This window comes from Anarrhichthys ocellatus, unplaced genomic scaffold (genome assembly GCF_004355925.1).
Source record: "Anarrhichthys ocellatus isolate YVR2014 unplaced genomic scaffold, GSC_Weel_1.0 scaffold35, whole genome shotgun sequence".
NCBI classification, from domain to species: Eukaryota; Metazoa; Chordata; class Actinopteri; order Perciformes; family Anarhichadidae; genus Anarrhichthys; species Anarrhichthys ocellatus.
In genome coordinates, this window is record NW_022280065.1 from 798,469 (window position 1) to 819,957 (window position 21,489).

At 42.2% G+C, this 21,489-nt stretch overlaps 1 protein-coding gene across 1 annotated transcript in view; it reads left to right on the forward strand.

Annotated features, from left to right (window-relative positions):
• The first annotated feature begins 15,566 nt into the window (after positions 1 to 15,566).
• The window catches only part of angpt1 (angiopoietin 1), a 54,713-nt gene continuing 48,790 nt past the window's right edge, over positions 15,567 to 21,489 (forward strand). Inside the window, exons 1-2 of the mRNA XM_031866388.1 lie at positions 15,567 to 15,942; positions 16,019 to 16,423. Of these exons, the coding sequence (XP_031722248.1) occupies positions 16,025 to 16,423 (399 nt within the window). The 5' untranslated portion in view covers positions 15,567 to 15,942; positions 16,019 to 16,024. The remainder of the gene's footprint in view (positions 15,943 to 16,018; positions 16,424 to 21,489) is intronic.

A 21,489-nucleotide genomic window follows, 5' to 3' on the forward strand; every position in this document is an offset into this window, starting at 1 on the left:
CTCTGCAGCGGTTCCACAGACGACAGGGAAGCAGAGAGACTGGTTGAAAATCTGCAAAGTTTCCCTTGAATGAATTAGACCTTAGCCACATTGTTTTGAAAATGAAAACATCTTTGCCTTCTTATATCCAAACATTAATTTCCTGTCTCTCCAGCTTGTTCTGTTAGCTACTACGATCCGCAAATGGCGAGGTGCAGTTTCACATGACCGGCGTGTCCAGCTAGCCTCATTTCAGTCCAGGATGAGTAATCAAAACATTTGAAACTGTAACGGAAGCTAAACTCGCTCCGATGTCTAATGTTTCACTGGGACTTCAAGAAAGCAAAGAGGTTTCAAAAAAGCTAGAACGAGATGAATTCATTATCAGACTCTACGATCTGGGGGGCATTGTGGGGTCTAAACCAGGTTTTAAGGCAGAAAGGATTGGAAATGATTAGCAGCTTAGCACCTGTACACCTGATCTGTAATCAGAACACAACACAACTACCTCCAATTTGACGTATCAATGTAAGTTCAATTCAATTCAATAAGCTTCATTGGCATGAATGTAACAAAACATTGCCAAAGCGTCAAATAATAAAAAAGTATAATTCAGTCAAGTCATTTATCCTCACAAAACATGTTTTGTTAGTTGATTTATAAAAAAAAAAAAAACACTGCTTGATCAATACCGACTCCTGCCATAGAGGCAAAACTCTACATTATAAAAGAGACAACTCAGAAATGTGCTTCTGTTGCACCAGCTTTACATCAGTTGTCTCTTTAAAGGGGACATAGCATGCTCATTTTCAGGTTTATACTTGTATTTTTGGTTTCTACTACAACATGTTTCCATGTTTTAATGCTTAGAAAACTCTTAATTTTTCTCAAACCGTCTGTCTGAACACACCTGTATTAACCCTCCGTCTGAAACACTCAGTTTTACCACCTGTCTTATTAAGCGTCCTTAGTATGTACTGTATGTGCAAAAACTAGTATCTTGTGCCCAATTGTCTTGTAATGGCTAAAAATAGCTAATGTTAAGCACCAAACAACAATGTAAAGGCACGTAAAGTAGGACAAAACGTTACGATTAGGTGATTTACAACCTCAATTTGCAGCAAACACATAATGATAGTCTACACTGGCAAACAAATTAGTAGTAGCTCATTAGAAAGTTATCTAACCCAATACATTTGCTTGCCAACATAAAGCGTGAGTGTAAATCAAAGTCATCATGAATATCCAAGGGGTGTAATCATGGAGAATGCGTTGCAGACGCATAACAACCGGTGTAATTTGCGGCTCCTGATCATTGACTCGTTAACTTTTGCCAACCCTTAAGATATTAGTTGCTCCTAAACTCCGACCTAAGCTAGAAATGACATTCAAACTAGGCTACGTTTGAACCTCCTGCAACCCGCTGCAGAGCACTTTTCCCATCCACGCCCAGGACGCTTGGGTGTGGTCAGTCAAAGCCTTCAAATACATCTTCAACACCACATTTTGACTGCTGCATATTAAATATGCTGTGAGCTCAACCTTGATCTCTCTACAGAAACATCAGCTTTACATCAGTCTGTTGGCCTCCAACCATCGGCCATTGCTCAACAGAGTTCTGAAAATGTCCAAGATAAGAAGTGTTTGAGTTCAGAACTGTGACAATAAGATATCACCAACACTTTGTATCGCTAATTTATCACAACAATGGAATTTCACGTTTATTTACACTTACATTATTTTTCTTCTGTGTTTGAAATGAAGATAACGATTTATCACAGTTATATTTACCGTTACTTTTAACACATCTTCCATGTGCATCCAACTGCTATGTCTCGTTCGACCACTACCACTGAGAGCCTGCATGATGTCGGATTCCACCGGAAACTGCGTAAACATTAACAGCATTAAGAGTAACGAAACAGAAATAGCCGACATTCTCACCGATGGTCTTGTTTACTTCTATGGGTCGTATAGAGGCGTCAGCATTACACGGAGACATTTAAGTAAATGAACATTTAGTAGTTCTTAGCCTCCATCTCATCCATAACAATCATGGAACACTCTACTTGTTTTCCATCATCTCTTATTTCTTCAATTTGTACAATTTTCATATTGACACAATTACTAAACTATTATTGTTATATAATGTATAAGTTATATAGCACCATTTAAAATGAAGGTACAGAGTGATTTACAGTTAAAAATAAATAATAAGAATAGATTAAATAAAAAATGCCATCAGTGCCGTAAGACAGAAGTGAGCTTTAATTTAATAAGGGATTTCTCTGGGACATTGTATGGGAAGCGCTGTGCACCACCATGCCCCAGTTCTGTCAACTGTTAGACCGCTAGGAGCAACAAACAACCGAAGAGATTGAGCAAGTTGGTCAAACCCCGATGTCACGGGGGTTCATGGACCATGTGGTGGTGCTTTTGCTCCCCCCCATTTGCTAAATTAGTTTCCATTTATTTTCACTTGGCAATAGTGGCTTTAGAGCATGACAAGTTCATAGACACAAACCCAAACAAGCGCTGAGGACCCTGACTGGTGTGTCCTGGAGGGCCAGTCGTTGATTGTGTTTAGTGTTGGCCTGCTGACCCATCCAACAAAGTGACGTGATGTAAACCATCGGTGCACTTCTGGCTTTATTTGACGTGACAGACCTCCGGTAAACATATACACGCCGTGGCCACGTTCACACCACTTCTCCGCCTCTGCCTAATTTACCAAACGTGAAATCGATAAGGTCAAGTTATCGCTCGTGTGTGGACAAAATTACTCCGATTTAAAGGAATCAATTCATCAATCGTGACAGTTTAATTAGACATTTGTTTCTGATCAGAGGCTGAGGAATTCACCTCCGAGAAACAACTCAAGTGCTTCACCGCGTGAAGTGCGTATGAGGGGGGGAGGGATGTGAAGATCTGGTTTGTAGCACAGTCAATGTTTCTGACAGATCACTGAAACATACCCACCCAAATCACCAGGTGAATAACTGCCAGTTTGCGTGTAGACATGTTCGACACGCTCTCCTGCTATTTGAGATTTAATAGGCAGCTAATAGCCCCGCTCTCTGTGAGGTGTTTAAGGTCCACGCTTCGCTCTGTCACTCACTCCCCTGACCTCATTGTGTTTTCTAACGGCCGAGGCGAGCGTCGCCAGACACTGAGGCAACGACGCCGTTTCCATACTCAGAGAAACTGTAGAAAAAGCTCCTCTGCTTCCCCAAGGTGGAAATTCTCTTTTTAACTATTTTTTTTTCTTTTCGCTTCACTTGTCTTTATGATTTAAGTCTATAAACGTCTCCGGTTATCAGAAGGGTCTTGAGGTGCTATCAACATTAGTGATAAGCGTTATTTGTTTATTCAAATCGCTGACACACAATCCCACGCACTCGCTAAATCCGAGAGGAGCGCTGCACAAGATCAATTGCGTGGCAAGAGACATAAATGAATTGCTTTGGTTCGGCGACGTTTCACTTTATGCACAGGGATGTGGTCATATCTGCTGGGTGCTGTTTTGCATATGGTTGCCATAAAAATACAATCTCACAGCCCAAAACATATCCTCTCAAAGTGTTATAAGTCAAACTTTGGCACAGTAGCAGGTTTGGCACCAGTCGGGAGAATGTGACTGCAGCGCTATCGCAGCTTTAATGTGCGGTCACCAGCTGATATTTGTGCAAAGAGAAGATAACCCGCCCTAAATGGTAAAAGCATGTAATATCCCTTTATCTTTTTAGTTCAATGTTTTGGTGTCGAATCTCAATGAAGAGCTACAAAAAAATTTCCTTTTGTAGGCAGATCAACTTGCGGATATCTGCTGGTGACGCATGTGCTCCTTTTTGACAACTGAAATTATGAAGTTGTGACAATTTTAATCCAGTCTTTATGATGACAGTCCCAGGTTCAATTGAGATGTGCCAGAAGATGTGGATCGCTATGTTTTTTGTTTCCATAGGTTTGGCCGGAGTGAACTTGTGTCATAGTCACAATACAGTCCGGAGACAAAAACAGGAAAAAAAAGAAAGAAATGCATTGATAAACCTTTGTGTCCCATGGAGGGGTCATCTCATGGAGGGGTCATCGATGTGGTGAAAACAAAAGCAAAACAACCCAATCCCTTCAAATTACTGCAGGAATGCACAAGTTGATGTGAAAATGAGGAAAAGGTCAAAACCAGCAATTATTCTTCTGACAGAGAACCCAGTTTATTTTTGCTACAGTCTCCTTTTGTCTGGTAACATTTATTCAATATGTGATCCAATAAAAAAAAAGAAGTAAAAAACAGAAACTTGAATTTCGCATATGAAAATACGGAAACATATATTTTATACGAAAATATTTTCATATTGCATTACATTCATCACAGCTAGTGTAACCTAAGATAAGTCATCGAGTCTGAGGTGATGACAGCACATTGTGCAGCCGTTCACCTGGCCATAAAAAAACACATTTCAATGACTTTTTTTCCCCCGTCATCTTAAAGACACACGATGATTGTAGATTTCCAGGATGAAATGAAATGATGAAATAATGGGGAAATAGTCAGAAGTGTTACCTATGTGACATACTAAAGTAGAATCAACAAAACCTCTTTATATTTGTTGGCAGCAAAATGAATTTGAAGGCAGAAACTTCAAACTACAACAACTTCATATTGGATCGAGTCATTGATGAATCGACTAGATGATAGAGACTACCTTGGCAGTCCGGCACTGAGTGGTATCACAATCTCCCATCAACGGAGCAAGCAGAGGATGAAAATATGAGAGTCGCTTTGTCCTGTCGTCAGGTGATTCCGATACAATAGAGGAGGCAAAATTGAAAACAGACCATTTTGCAGGTCTGGGCAAGAGAAAGAGAGAAGGTGGAGCAAAAAAACCCCCCATACATTTAAACAATTCTGCTCTTTGAAGAGCCAGCTCACTAACTCCTATACACACAAACTTTACTTGCAGTTAAAAAGCAAAAGAGAGGCTATTTGTTCAGCAGTTTTCAAAACTAATTTTGCAAAGTGCTTTACTCTACATAAAACTGAATAAGTCTACCAGGTGTACATCAGACCCGGGGCTCTCAGGGACTGAAGGCTCTCAGCCTTCAGTAACTTCTCATTGTTAATATCATTTTGAAGACCATCTTCCCAAATAAATAAGAAAAGACAATATAACATGATAAAAACAAATGCCAAAAAATAAACAAATAAATATTCTGCTTAGCCTCACCCATCACTGCCTGCCATTATGAATCCATATTTAATGTTTTCAGGGTCATATTTCCTCACCACAGTCTTTGGCGCAGGTTTGTCACCTTTTAGTTTCATAAACCGATCCATTTTGTCAAGTTAGCTAGCTTGCTAATTCTACCATGCTTTTATGCTACCCTGGTTAGGGAAAATTAGCCCAAACAGCGGCAGCGCCGGTTGTAACTGTCCCTCCGCCTCGCTCCCAGCCGCTTTGGAGAGGGACCAGCTACTTAGCCAACTAGCCAGCCATCCACTTTACCGCCCCATTGACACGTGTTGTCACCATAAAAAACCAACAACAATTGTCATTTTCTTTTGCACGGTTCTACTCTTTCATACGCCATCAGAGTATTGCTTGACCAAGAACAGATGAGGGGAGATGGTGAACAGATGCAGATGCTTCTGTTTGTGTCTGAAACAATGAAAAAGAGAGATTGGTCCCATGGGGCTTGGTGGCCATGTGTAGTTGATTTATGTTTTTGTTTGTTGATTTTTTAAAGCAAATATTTACGTCTTCAGCACATGAAACAAGACAACTGCCAACATTTTAGAGTTTATTCATGATTTTTTTTCTCACGAAAGTGAACATATTTGGTGTTTATTGCTGTGCCAAAAAAATCTATAGCAAGTGCTCTGTTGTATGAGCCGATGCTCGCACCTATATAACTTATACTGTATGCTGGCTAACATCAATTTCCCACTGTGCACCTTTCATGAACATTCTTTGAACAATTGATTGATGTCACAGACTTTTAGCAGCATTTAATCACACAGTTTAAGGGAACTTCAACCCTTTTTTTCTGGAATTTTATAAATCACATCAGTATTCTCCACTGTGCTTGCTGCAAGTAAGCTGCATTAAGTTTGTATCGCTGCATCACTCCCAGATAACACAGGTTCAAAGATGGATGTTGCGTCGAGAACAACGTTGTACCGATCCATCTTCCCCGGAGAGTCTTTACATTATTGCACTACCTGACACCGCAAAGACTTTGTGAACATTCTTTGGCCCTTGGCAAACTAACCCTCCGTCCATTAAAGGATTACCACCGTGACGGAATCAACAAAACCCTGCTCAGGTCTGGTGTTGGCTGTGTCATACTTCATAAAACCCACAAACAGAGCTGTGAGTAGGTGTAGGTGGGGCGGACAGTGAAGCACAAAGACCCAGCCTTGTTCACCGGGCCTCTTATCTGATTCCCTACCCTCCATCCTTCATACAGTTAGGAGTCATCTGAGGGGAGTGGGCGCTGAGGTGAAGCAGGAAGTTTTACGCCGCCCCTTCCCTCATTCATCTCCACTTGATAGACCGCCATGCATCATCCGAAAAAGAAAGAGAGTGGACAGTGAAACATGGGAGGCGTACGTGTGGAAATGTGTGCATATTCGGACAAGGGTGTACTTCCTATGTGCGTGCAACACGCGCTAGAATAGACCCGAGTATTTATTGCTCTCACATGCATGATCTCACGCGACACACACCTACGCACTGACTCAATATGTGTTGTTGATTCCACAGGCAGGTCAAGTCCAGAAAAATAATCGCGCGCTGATGTCATGCTCCTTCCCCCGTGTCAGGAGGACCGGCTGGCCCCATTACCGCGGAAGAAAATACAACATGACAAATGGCAGCGAGCTGGCTGTGTATTAAGATGAAGAGAGCAAACAACGCTTGCCAGCAGGCGAAATTAGCAGAGTAAGTAAGAAGATATAGCTCCTCTGATGTGCGACGCTGGACAATGTAGCCCATCTGAGGCCAACAGAAAGAGCCTCCATCAGCGTCGTCGTGATCGATGTCAAACAGTGGTCCAAGTAGCCGGGCTAAATTGGTTATCGCGAATTAAAAGCTGCGTTTGCTGCCCCATGTCCGCAGCGGATCAGGTTCCATCGTTTGATGGCCGCTATGGAGCGCTGACGAACACCGAGGCAGTTAGCTGTGCTGCTGTGACTGACAGAAAAGCATGTTTCTGTTTACGAACAACATATCTGATTGTGTAACCCTACACGTAGTGTAAAGGGATCATGGTGATATCAGCGGTCATCAGCTCGTATCAGGTGTCAGCCTGCTGCTAAACTTCACTTTATCTGATCTGGATGAAAAATATACATAGAGAATAGACTAGCTAAAGGCTGAGGAATGTGACGGGCAAGGGTCCTGTAGTTACGCACTGAAACTGGGAGCGGACCGTGGGATGATTATATATCCCGTTTTCTCTTATGAGCTTTGCATTTCCGGTGGCAGTGCTCCGCAATCGGCTGGGAAGGCCTGGAGTGGAGGTGGCTCAAGGCTTCGGCCGTGAGCTTTACAGCACTCGTTACCTGGACCTCGCCGCTTCCAAGGGACATGGACTTTGGCTCTCTCAGGGCACATTGTTAAATTTAAATGTTCTCTCCTTTGCGGGTCCCAGGTCCGGCCACCGTAGTCTCTTTAAATCCAGTGAGGAAACACTGTAATATACAGTGCAATATGAACTGAGCTTTATAGTGAAAGAGTTTTATTGGGCGATTGAAGACTCTTTATTGCAGGAAACGGCACTTTCAGGTGTTAATCAATTGATAATTTTCCTGCCATACCTCCTCTTGCATGCCATTAATCTTGCACTAAGAAATTTAAATTAAAACTAAAACGATGATAAAAGGAAAAACTTTGCACTTGACACCTCCATTCAGGGAAATGAGGACTCACGCAAGCTGGCAATTTCACCCTGATGTCTTTGCAGTTGGCCATAAATAACCAGAGGGTTGCCAGAGTGTTTAGCTTTGGTTGGACTCGGAGAAAAGCGTTTGAAATAAGTCATATAAAAATCATGTTTGTTTGGAAAGCTTGCCTCGATTTCTGTTGTTTTGGGCAAGTCCTTGTTTATCAGAATCTCTGCAACAAAGGTGGCCAAGGTAAAGTTAACATGAACCATGGAGCCACGATTGCCACAGAAATGTGTTTGTCATTACAGAAATCCACTGAAACAGATTGCCTTTCTAATTTATGCCCCAATTATTGTCCAAAGGGAAAAGAGATGCCTGGTTCGTATGCTTTATATTGTGTTTAGATGGATGTGGTTATAAGTTCGGCCAGTTGTGTCTATTCTTGTCACTGTTTCTGTTGCTATCGGTCTAAGATACTAATCAATAACAGACTTCTGAAGCCTCATGTTCCATTATGCTTGTGTGTCCAAAACATTGTGTGTTTGTATGTCTGCAGACTGTATCTCATTTTAGTTTGTCTCAGTGTTTCTGTCCTCTGCAGACCTGCATTGTCCAGTGTTTACAGAGCAGAGAGTTGCGGACCCAGAATAGCGTTGCAGATACCTCGATTGCTGCCAAACCCTCGTCTGACCATTGCAATAACCGAGCATTGCAGCAGCAAAGGTCATATTTTGTTTGCGGGCTTGTTTTCACATGGGGTTTGCTTTTGATTGCGAACTGAAAGCAGGGTTCAACTGACTACATTGGGACAAATTTCGATCCCAGCGATTTGCAGAAAATCATTCCACTGTACACATTATAGACAAAGTAAACTAAAGCGTGAGGGTGAGTCGTTGGGAAAGGGCAACTCAGATGGGACCGGTACCATGCAACACATAATAATATATCTTCAGAGATATACACATCAACGAGGACTTTGAAATGAGTTTTGCTGTAGTGATAAATTGGTAAAGCAAAGAGGTAAAACAAACCGCAGAAGTTCTCGGAGGTCTCAAATTGAAAATTGGAAAATCACTCATCTATCTTTTTAAATAGTTTTTGCCCTTTTTTCTATTCTTTCTGGTGTTTTGTCATTTATTTTGTTGTGCTACCATGGTGCCATACCCCTAACTGTGAGGCCATCAGGAGATGCCTCCTTTTTTCCTAACTTCTCCTTCCCTTTCTATTGCTAAGTAAGAAGTAGAATAAAAGATTTAACATCATACTGACAGACAGAAATCTCCACACTTTTCCGTTCACCTCGGCCTGACCTTCATGAGTCGAGGATGGGAGAATTGGAGGCGGGACAAGGATTGTGTATGGCTGCCCTGACAGGAGATAGAGGCCATGCCTGTGGTGAGCGCAGACTCGGAAAACCAGGGGGGATATAACGAAGAATGACAGCCACCTTGTGCTAATGGCTCCACGGTGTCACTCTTCTAGTGGTCTCACCCCAATGACATCATGGCTCCAGGCGGGAACGTGTCACAATGGGTTGTTTAGGAAATCCATCAAATCATCTGCTGCTGCAGCAGAATTTAATCCGGGCCACTATCGATGACAATGAAACATTCTTCACAATCTCCAAGCACTATGTTTGTATCTGCATTGTCAGTAACTTTTTGACTTTTTAAAGTTCGTTCAAAGAGGTGCTTTGAGCTAAATGCTACCGTCTGCATGCTAACATGCTCACAATGACAATGCTAACATGCGTTCACCATCTTCAGCATGTTAGCAAGTTAGCATGCTAATTCTGCGTTCCACAGAACTCAGTGGACGGAAATTACCCAGATGAAATTTCAAGTGTCCGACCTCAAAGCGGTCCAATTGCATCATGCCAAAGTGTAAATACAAACAATGGCTGACCGTGACAAACTGTTTCTTTGGCAAGTTTACACACAAATGATTTCTCTGTAGTGCAGCCTCCACATTTTTTCTGCCATTTTCAATGTTTTACCAAATACCTTTTGTGCAGAGGAGATAACGTTCAGAGATTGTTTATCGTAAGCAGCTACCTCATAACATGGCGACGTATTTTGACATCAATTTAAATGCAGAGCAGGTTTTTACGATATAGTATGTATTTTCTTTTTATTTAATACAGGCAAATATACACAACATTGCCTTTTAGTTGATGGTTTACCATTTACGATGTGCGCTTCTGTTGTGTGAAGTCGAACAACTAAAAGTGGCATTCCATTGCACTTTTTCTAACAGGTCGGAAATTGTCAAGTTCCGAGTTGTCTTGAACACAGCATGACATTAGCTAACTTGGACATAACACAAAGTACAGCAGAAGCTGATAGGAATTAGTTTTGCAAATTTCCATAGAACAAAGTAGGAAAATTAAAATGTTGACCTGATAATGACCGACCCGACAAGCCATTAACCAAATACTGCTATTTTAGTAAAATGTTCTTTTTTTCTGTGAGGAATTAAGGATTTAATTTCTAATCCCATTTTCCAAAGGGTGTGGCAAAGCAAAACGGTTCTCACTGGGCCTCTGTTCAACTGTATACTCAGCTGGATATCTGCTTTTCCTCTTCATCCTTTTATGTTTGTCTCTACAGGGAAAACCGTTGGTGGTTGAGCTTCAGTATTATTTTCGAAAAGGATTCCTGTAAACAGGCTTAAAAACGTGATCTTATTACCCTGTAGGCTTATTCCAAAGTTGTTGAAGTGGCTCCAGGGAGTAATCCACCAGTGTAACTCTTTTCTCACTACCTGCCCTTCGGCACATCCACTCAGACAGAATCCCGCACAAAGTCGAAATCCACTCGGAGAAAACACAAATGTATAGTTCCTCAACTCTCACCTTTGAGCCATTGAGTGTGAAAAGTGAAGTCATCACTCAAGGCTATTGTTGTGAGATTAATGGTCCCCCAAGGCCTCTGCAGACCGGACTGTGGATCTTTCAGAAGGTACTCAGAATATGACAAATCCGCTCTCAACTCAAAAACAGGAGAATAATACAAGATCGACCCGCATTTGCACTTGCAAAAAGTTCCTTTTGCTGGTGATTCAATGGCGTAGATGCTGGCACTGGTTCAGCATTACCATGACACTGTTTGAGTTTGTGTGTGTGTGCGCGTGTGTGTGTGTGTGTGCCTCCCTTTAATCACCTTCACCATGACAAACGGTGAAACCTTGGCCAAAGAAAAGGTGCCATCAGTGTTTTGGCTCGGTTATGCAACCGCTTAATCAAATTCAAATTATCGGAGATAAAAGAAACGGGCAAACACTGAGAGTGCTGAAGCTATTCAAGCGTGTCTGAATGAGTTGCTGAGGTTTGTCTTTCGAGTCAAACGGAGCGCTTTTTGTCTTCTGCATCCAGTGACAACTGCATTTGTAAATCTTTGTGGGTTTCGTTGTGTCCTGGCCAGGGATGGAAGATTAAAGAGCCACATTTATAAATGATACATTTCACAGTGAATAGAAAAAGTATATATATATGTATATATATATATCACACACCAAAATGTCAAATCCATATTTCTTCTTCATAAGACTTAACCGATTATTTATATATATATATATATATATATATATATTTCATATTGTAACCCATCTCTTATATGTTGCCCCACTTCACAGATGTCCGCCTACATCTGTAAAGCAAGCAGACTACTGGTAGGCACTCCAAGGTAAATCAATTACCGCCGGCCCCCAACCTCCACCGCACGCAACTCAAGACAGGTGAGTGACAGAAGCTCAGTTCGTATAACTTAAGATTTTCAACAAAGAAGTGAAACTGAGTGGAGCTGACAGGCTGAGAAAACTGCTAAGCCGTAGAGTAGCTGTCGTTAGGCGGAACCCCGTTGGCCTTGTCTTTTCAATTAACGTTGATTAGCCTAAAGCATTCAGATTCTGTTAATTTGTATATTTATTTGTTTCTAATTTCATTTCAATGGTACATTTGAGTTGGTGAATATAAGTGAAACTAATTTGGGTTCTAAAGGAAAGGAATACGTTGATTTGAAAAAAAAAGGAAGTGTAACAGAGAATTTAAAACTAAACGGAGGACCTTTTATGAATATATTTGTTTCTATTATTGTTCTAAGTCAGCAGTCGTGTGTTGTTGTTGAGCTGGAGGTCTTATTGCTCTTATTTACGGTCTGCTATCGCCGATCTCCTTACCTAGTGACCTATGTGGCCCATAGGACCACATAGAACCCCAGATACAGGATACTTCTAAATAATTGTACAAAAGAAAATTGCTGTATTATTAATGCGCTCACCCTGCCTATTGCATTTAGTTTTATAGAACTAGAACTAATAAAACTATGAAAAAGCTTCAGTCATTATATCAATATTAAACTTAAAGTTGGGTGAACAAATATAGTTTTTTCACCACTCCCCAGTGGAAATAGCTTCCATGGCTTCCATGGCTTCAATGGCTTCATTTAACTGGTAAGCGACCGCTACCACACCAGAAGCGACTGGAAAAAGATATTAAAACTCCCACATCACGTATTCAAATTTAGATCACATGCGGATGGCAGTGTCATTCAGATTGATGTTGAGCTGTACAAAACGTCCTCCCAAACCTTTCACAAGTAATCATTTCACAACATAAGCCAGATTCCCATGAAGGCCAGCTGCCTCAAGGTCTCTCACAACTGACATGACCTCCACTGTATTTGACTGGCACCAGCAAAATGATTGCATAGCATTTTGCTACACTGGGTGTGCGTTGGATGTATGTATGGGACAGGAAGTACAGGACAGACAAGCCCGGGACCTCAAAGGGTCAGCAAATGATTGTACTCTTGTAGCTTTGAACACCGGGTTTGTTTTCTCAATAAGTTTACATTCCAGTAGGAAATCAGATCTGAGATTACACCACTCCATTACCCTATCATAAATATAAGCAGCTTGTGTTTCCAAACAATCTCGCTCGAGTTGGACAAGTCCAATGCTGGCTTTCATGCAGCAAAATATGAGAATGTTGAGTCTGCTTTTGCAAAATGTTTTTTGTGCATGTGCACAATTTATTATCAAATGCTAACTCTCCATGCATATGCCCACTTAGAAGTGACCGATCGTTAAGAAGCGTCCCCCGTAGTTGCTAAGCCTGTTGAGTTATCTGCGGTTCATTCACAGCACGTTGTTTACGATGATAACTGGTGTTTCCCACGTGAAATCACAAACTCACAAAAGTCACCGTTTGGATCCTATCACAGTTTTGAGTCACAAATCAGATCTGCAGAAAAACAAACAGGGAGCAAATCTAACTTTTAGACATGCCACGATCGCTGTTTTTTTTTTTTAAACCGTTGCTAAAAAGGAGGGAATCCGTACATATTAAACCACTACTTGAAACTTATGTCATATTATAAACTTCAGCACCTCATTTCTGCCCGACAACTGACGATTACCGGCTGAAATTAAAGTGTAACTAGTGGACTTTTTTCAGTTGTAGCGCGCTAGCTAGCGTTAGCCCCGTGAGTCAGTAGTAGTGGACTGATTTTAAAACAAGAATCTTGTAAAAAAAAAAAAAAAAAAAAAACGTCTTGAATTCCCACTTGAAGGGTACATACAGTACATGCCGACTATTCAGGGGAGCAGATTTAGCAAACTCAATCAAAAATTTAAGTAAATTTATCGTTGACAGAAGACTAGACGTTACACCATTTCCCACATCAGTGAGTCTTTTGAGTAGCTCTTCATAAAAGTGATGTGTAGTTTTAATTTCACATGCAGAGGTGCAGATTATCTCCAACTTTGTTTCCCTTGGACAACGGTAACTGGTGCCCAGATTTTGGGACACCGTCAAAGTACGTCAACCGACGACAAGCGCTCCAAGAGATATTTGCACATGCTTTGTGTCTCGGGCCAGTCTGGGTTATTCCAAGGGTTTGTTATCTCGGGTCTCCTTCATGTGTTCGTTCACACCGCCCCTCAGCTCCCACACGGAGCGCCCGACTTTTTGTAGCCCCCTACTATCACCGAATACACACAATCCATCAAACGCGCCCACACGCAGGACCGTGCAGACTAAGTATAACAAGTAAGCACGAGGAGGCACCCGGAGACGGTAAACACGTGTGCACAATGGCGCTCTGAGGAGTAGGAGGACACGCACACTCGAGCGCAATGCACCGTCACACAGATTTGGATGTTTTGGACTCGAGAGGAATGTTGAAGCCCGGCCAGATTTGAAGACAGCTGTGTCTCCCCGAATCAGAGATTTTAATGGACTGTCCATAACAAGGACTTGACCTTCGACCCAGAGCCTTTCAGCGCTGTGTTCCCTCACTCTGCTCCTTCTTCTGGCCTAATGATGAAGACGCATTCCTTCTTCGACTGCTCATTCTTGGATTTCACTTTTGTTTTCTTGAAAATATAACAGCAGAAGGGCCGGGTGGGAGAGCGGCGTACTGTAGCCGACATGAAATGAAGGAAAGTAGGGACAGCGCGTGCAATGGGGATATAGTGGGTGGATGACAGCCGGAGAGTAAATCAGAGCAGAGCTTTTTGCCGTCTTTGCAGAATCCCACATTCAAATTGGTTCTGCTTTTTCTTTAAATACTGAAGTTTAAAGCCTCAGAAGGAGAAATGCATCAAGTGATGTCACTTGAGTCAGTGTCGGACGAGGCTGAAGACCACGTTTAAAATTGATAAAAAAATAATCTGGGGATGTGAAGTTGGAAAGATGGGAGTTTACCAGAGCTGTGTAAGCAGAGCTCCTCATTTCTGCTCGAGGCTACATTAGCCGCTACTAGCATTACACGCTCAAATCTCGAGTTGCATTGACAAGGAAAGAGAATTTATGGAATAAATAAAAAAATATCTCTATCAATTGCAATACCTTATTTTTTTTAAACTGTCCATCATGACTCCAACAATGTTATAGCAGTGCAATGCTAAATAGTTCGAGTACTCTTTTTAAGATTTCAGTTGTGGTTGATTTGGCGACACCTGTGGTTGCTGGTGGTAATGCTAAGAAGTCCCACAGTTGCCAATGACACGTTTAATCGATCACTGGGAGAAGAAGACGAGCAACTTGTGTATTTTCTTAGTTTTATGGGCATTATGAAAATCTGCAGACTATTTAAATATCAGTTTATATACTCACAATCACAAACGCGCCCAAATTGAATTCAGTACGTACATGCATTCACGTCTCCTGTGAATCAAATACCACTCAAATACGGTGTCACTACGCCACTGACAATGCAAACTACTACAAAGAAAAGTATAAAGAATGCAAATATATTACATGGCTTTAACTAAAAGAAGATCGCACTTGCCATGATGACGTTTTTCTCTTGAACAAAAGAATATTGAGGAAACACCTCGAAACGTCCCTCCCTCGGGTGTACTTGTGATATAGCACCTGTCATTGTACAGTATAGAGGGGAGTGAAGTTGTATCTCAAGTTTTTTTGTGTCGACACACAGAAAAGGCAGGTCAACCACATGAGCCAGCAGTCAGCAGGCCTGTAAACCGATCCTCATAGTCTAAGCACATCCTCTGTGCTGGGGTCCCTTTTCTGCCAGGCTCACACACACACACACACTCACACACACACGCACACACACACACACACACTCGTTCGTGCACACGCACTCGCATTCCTCTGCAGGCTCTGCGAGGGGCAGGCGCAGAGCGTGCTGAAAAGCTTGCAGCTTGTTCTTCAGAGTGAGCGTCTCTCTCTCTCTCACTCTCTCCCCAGTCGTTAAGTCAGAGAGCAGAGGAGGAAGGGAAGGCAGAGAGACCAGGGGAGGTCTGACGCCACCATCCCAGCTTGCACCTATTTCTGAATGCACAGATTGATAAATGCATGCACCCTGCGTCTGGCTTCGATTCACTGGAGGAGCGTAAGGATTTGTACCCAAGCTGTCACTCTGCAAGACATGTGTACAACTTCTCCCACCAGGACAAGAACTTGAAAGGAGCTTTGGAGACGCAGCATGCGTAAATGTCCAACGGCGAGAGAAGCCGTAGCTTTCAACGCTGGAGGTCCACTGTCAGGATGGATGACACAGGCTAACGATGCACCCCACCACTTTCTGATCCAGCTTTAAAAGGTACACATTTTAGTCAAACGAAGAAGGACCGGCTAAAGGCACGAGAACCCGATTCACCTGCGACTTTGACCCCCAGGCTCAAATGATGCTGTGGTACAGCTTTGGCCGCCGCTTGCTCTCCCTGGCGGCACTTCTGGTGATTGTGAGCTGCGGAGGAGGGGAGCAGCGCAGAGGGACGGATAGCAGCAGCAGCAGCACCAGCAGCACAGGTGGCAGCAGCAGCAGTAGCAGCAGCAGTTCTGGAGGAAGTAGTAACCGACGCTTTCACAAGATCCAGCATGGCCAGTGCACCTACACGTTCATCCTGCCGGAGGGCGAGGGAGCCAGAGGAGGCTCCTGCAGGGAGGCGAAAGCCGGCAGCCCGCAGCACAGCGGCAACTCTCTCCAGAGAGACGCTCCGCCGCTCGAGCCCGAGTTCCCCAGCCAGAAGATCCAGCAGCTCGAGCACATTATGGAGAATTATACCCAGTGGCTACAGAAGGTAAGGAGTGAGGGATGGGGAGTGTTTCAATGCAGCGCCAAACAAAGTCGACCAACAGAGTGGCCCTTTTAAAAAATATAATAAAATCAACTGCTTGATATCACATCATGTTTTCTTGGTGACAGATCAAAATAGGAATGCAGTTACATTTCCCTGTGTTTTTGAATCACATCTGTAACAGCCCTGCATGAGACCGGATCTGTCCCTTTTGAAGTGGTCATGCCGTAGTATATATTTGTTGAGATATTTGTGTTCCCGTGGGTGTGTGTGTGGTCTGTTTGTGGCTTCACAAGATAACTTGTTTTTGGTCTCTGAACAATGCTCTCAGACTAAATAGTGGGGCCGTGTTTGCGGTTTTCTCGTAGTCGACACGTTGTTTTATGTGCTTTGGAGGTTGAGATTTATTTATTTTTTGTCCGGATGAGGCGGTGTGATGCTCTGCCTTCGATGTCATAATTGGATAAACTCAAAATTGCATTGTGGTCAATTCGCAGAACAGCTGTATTTATTTATTCCTGATTATTTGTCATAACAAAGCTTCTATCCAACAACGAAATGTGTCTAGAAGACAGATTTAGCAATGCAATTTAGATGAACCCTGCTATGCTGTTATGTAACTGTGTACATTATCTGAATCAAACTTTTTGTTCTGGATGTTTCACAGCTGTCTGATTTATTTTTTTTCTTTCTTTTTTTTAAGCTTCCACAGACATCTTGTACCGCTACATCTCTTCTCATCTGTTGCTCCGTATCTGTCCAGAAAACACATCTATGTTATTCTTCTATCTCTCTATTTTTTTTACCCTTTGAGTAAATTTCACAGATGTCCTTTTGAGTTGCGCAGAGCATCGGCTGTACAGCAGAGGTAGTTATATGTCAGTCACCCCCTGTTTTCCAGTGGGCTGTCTCTTTAATGGCAGGAAGTCAGAGAGAGTCCCTAGAGACGCTCAGAGGAGGAAAAAGACAGAGAAAGAGAGTGCTCCCTTTTATTTATTCAAGGCAAGGACATAACTTCAAAATCCAGACTCCCATATAAGAAAAAAAATCTCTTAGCCTGTATTTTTCTACAGAATATAATCCTCTATTTTATTGAGCTGGTGTGACATAAAGTAACTCATTTAATCACTCCTGAACAACCGAATTACAATGTATTTATAGATCCACTGAGGTGTCGGCTATGTTCAAATATGGCTCCACTGTAATGTTAATGAGCTGCGAATCATCGCGAGGCCATCGCTGATATGGCTTGGCAGGCACTCTGCTTTTCTAAGCTTTGAGACTTTGTGTCTCCAAAGAGAGCGAGACTATCTCGCTGAAATGAATACACGAATCAAATAAACAAACTTCCACATTCGGCTCCTCAACTTCCCACAATGTCATTCTCGAGCAAGATTAGCAGGTTCAATCTGATTAATTGGGCGAAGCAAATGCATGCGCAGATAACACCCGATGGATTTGATGGACAGCAGTGGGACTGGGGAATAAATTCATTAGCAATCGGCGTGTCCTCCCAAATGTGTCTTTCTCTCCTGTGCGCCTGCTTTTCATTTACTCTCGGTAAACTTTTCACTCCTCAGGTTGGAGGAAATAGTCATTCCTCATCAATTACCCAGGCGCTGGTCATAGCGAGATGTTGATTGAGTTTGTAATTTGGGAGGTACAGTGTTGGAGAAATTCAGATTCCCTCACTAAACCACAGAGCAGATAGAAATCCAAATGAAACATTGTATGAGAGGCATTTTGAGTTAACATGGCAGAATCTGAAATATCAGCTTATAATAATATGTATAATATCAGTTTATCATTGGACTCTACAGAATACCACTGACTTTATCTCAGTTTAGAGGAGGAACTCACTGTATATGGTGTATGTCAAGGTTTAAACATGGTGTTTGTGTGTGTGTAAGCTGCAAAAATCTCCACTTTTTCTCTTTAGAGCTCTTTTTTTTTATAGGTGAGTTTCAGCACCGGCTCACTATTTGAAGTCTGTAAACCTGTGTGTCTTTCCGCATGGCTCCTAAAAGCGATCAATGTGTCAAGAAAGGCCAGGGGTGAAATAACACCGGCTTTATCTTTGCTCAGTGGACCTCATCCGTCTGTGATAGTACAAGTGATACTATGAAAACAGAACGGCGGCGTTGGTAGACCGAAGGTTTGACTAATGAGACCTCTCGAGTAACTCCCTCCTCAGACGCGAAAAGGGCAGCATATGAAAACGTCTGCCATCACCACCGACCATGCCTCTTTCCTTGACACTGTGGAGGCTTGCTGGACCGCAGACATTTGTCATTTAAAAAGGAAAATTTCATTTCAAAAAATCCAATATTGAGTACATTCAAAGATCATGTTCTACAGTAATAGTTAGCAGATTATATTTAGAAAAATTAGACAAACAGAGTTAAATTAAACTTCACTCCCGGGTCTGAAACTAAATCCACCCACTGCATAATTTTGAAAAAATGCAAAAAAATGTGGGCAAGGGACTGAAAGATAAAACCACGCCCACTTTCGTAAAACGGAGGCCTTGACGCAGTGTCGCCAAATACGAAAGCTATTAGCTTGGAAATTAGCAATATAGCATGGGGCGCTAAATTTGATGGATTTACTGTTGATCAGACCACAAATAAGACCATGATTACACACCCAGTCCCTCCGCCTCACTTCCCGCCATTTAGGGACTACTTTGCCGGGAGGATAGTGGGCGACAGCTTCAGAAACGGACCGTCATGGCTGTAACATCTTGAATTCAGCCAGCTCAAACCCTAGCGCCTCCCGTCTCCTATTGGCGGGGAGCAGGGACTTAGCGCTGCCGCTAGCCACCAGCCCTCTGCTCTGCTCATTTTCTGTAACCAGATTAACGTTAGCATGAAAACATGGTGGAATTAGCGAGTTAATGTTAGCTAGCTATCTAGCCAGGTGCTAAATAACAAAAATGCTTCACATGCACACTCCTGTCACAGCGTATGAAAGCACATGGCTATCTCCAGTCCACAGAAAGGACGCTACACAGTGGCTACGGAAAAAAGTAAAGTCAATCGACGGTGTGGGGAGAGACAAGAAGGGGGGTCTGAGTAGAGGGCGTTAAATTCTTTGATTTCATTACGTAGGTTAGTTCCAAACGGTCGACTCTATCTCGGAATGGCTTTGCAGGATTAGGGCTGATTTAAAACAATACATGGCGTTTCGAGACATTTTGAACCATGAAATGCGTATTTTTATTAACACCAGCATTGATGTGTTTCATCAAAGTACTGTTATGTCATTTAGTTTCTACCTTTAAAAAACATGTTTAAGTGTGCAAATACTCTTCAAAATTCCCTGGATTGCATGTTGTTTAAAAAATATTGGACACAAGTAACAAGTAAAAGCACAAAAAAAGAATTGGCATAGAGTAGACAGTTCAGAGGGGACACTTAAACACACAGTGGTAATTAAGCCTAATTGCTCTGCATGGGTGGGGGGACATCAGGTTGCAGTTAACATTTTTCATTGGACAGAAGATTAAGTGTCCTAGCCAGTCTATCTATCTATCTTAATCACGCCAGCGTTTTTTTTTTTTTTTTTTACTGCTTGTCTAAGAGAAAGCTCGCCCTGATGATCGCTCCAGCTCCTGATGAAAGAGACTGGCCGAGGAGATTCAGATAGCACTCCCGTGCCTGGGTGCTCAGTCCAGTGTGGGGGGTAGACAGGGAGAGTGATGCAGCAAACAGCTGCTGGGGAAGCATTTTAAGTCTGAGATCTTTCCTTCCTTCAACCCGAGGTAGAGTATATGGACCCTGATAACATTCCTGACCAGTCAAAGGTGACTTGTGTTTGTCCAAGAATTACTTCTGCAAGGCGAGGAGGCTTTACTGTCAGTGAGGAGATGCAGCAGGAAACAAGCTACTGCACACATAAAACAATACCAATTAACCTTTAGTTGTGTAGCATCTTTCTTGACAGAACATGGTGCTTTAGAAAATTAAGGCCTAAAATTAGGCTACAGCAAAAAAATAATCAATCAATACTGTGAAAATGTTGTGCTGTTTCAGACAAAAGTTGCTGATCTTTGGAGAGATTAATAATAGAACGGTGGTCTTACACTTGTCCAACAAAGATGGCCTCAAATAGAAATTCAGGACCAAACGACAAAAACCCACAATGTGACGACATTTTAAACCAACCAAGTCAAGTCAACTTATCTATTTGCTTCAATATTGCAAATAAAAAGTTGGCCTCAAGGGGCCTCAAACTCATTTAAAAAAAGGCATTTTTAGTTGCCCTCTTTTTCTTGGCCGCAATTGACTCACAATCACTCCCCTCCTTTCTTTTTCATTGACCACGTAAAACATCCCAAAATAGACATTGTACGGTCCGTGACAGATTGCAACCCCGGCTCTATTAGACCCGTCTCGCACAGTGTGACAATCAATTAACTTATTATTTGTCACCAGTCTAAAGCGCCTTTAGGCTGCTGGTTTTGAAATCTACGAGCCCTCATGGCGAAGGATTGCTCTCCTTTGGTCTTGTAGACTTTGGAACAACCTGAAGAGTTGTAGCTGAAGGATCGATGGCAGCAGTCAACAAAGGGAAAGTAGTTGATTTGAGTTGAATGAGAGACTGTTATCTTAGCAGGAGCAACTACCTCCTGAAAGTTACTGATCCAGGTCTAACAAGAAGTCTGGCACATAACCCCAAGTAAAACCGTAAATTGTAATTTTTACACTTTGGTTTTCGTATGGATAAAATAAATGAGATCTAAAGTTGCATCCTGCATTTAAGAGCTTAAGAGGTGTCAAATGAGTTACCTTTGGAGCTAGCGGTTTCCCCTTCTCTCAGGTCTTTATGCTAAGCTAACTGTCTTCTGACTATACAGACAGGAGTGGTAAAATCTTCAATTTTCAACACTAGTACCGATTCCATACCTGATATTGATAGCTATTTAAATGCCTTTTCAGTACCATACTTCATACAAAAATACAAAACCCTTAAATATCACGTTTTGTGAACATGTGCAACTACTGGAACTTTTCCCAGAATAAGTCTGCGATATGCTAAATTGTGTAAATACTGAGCACTTTTTGTCA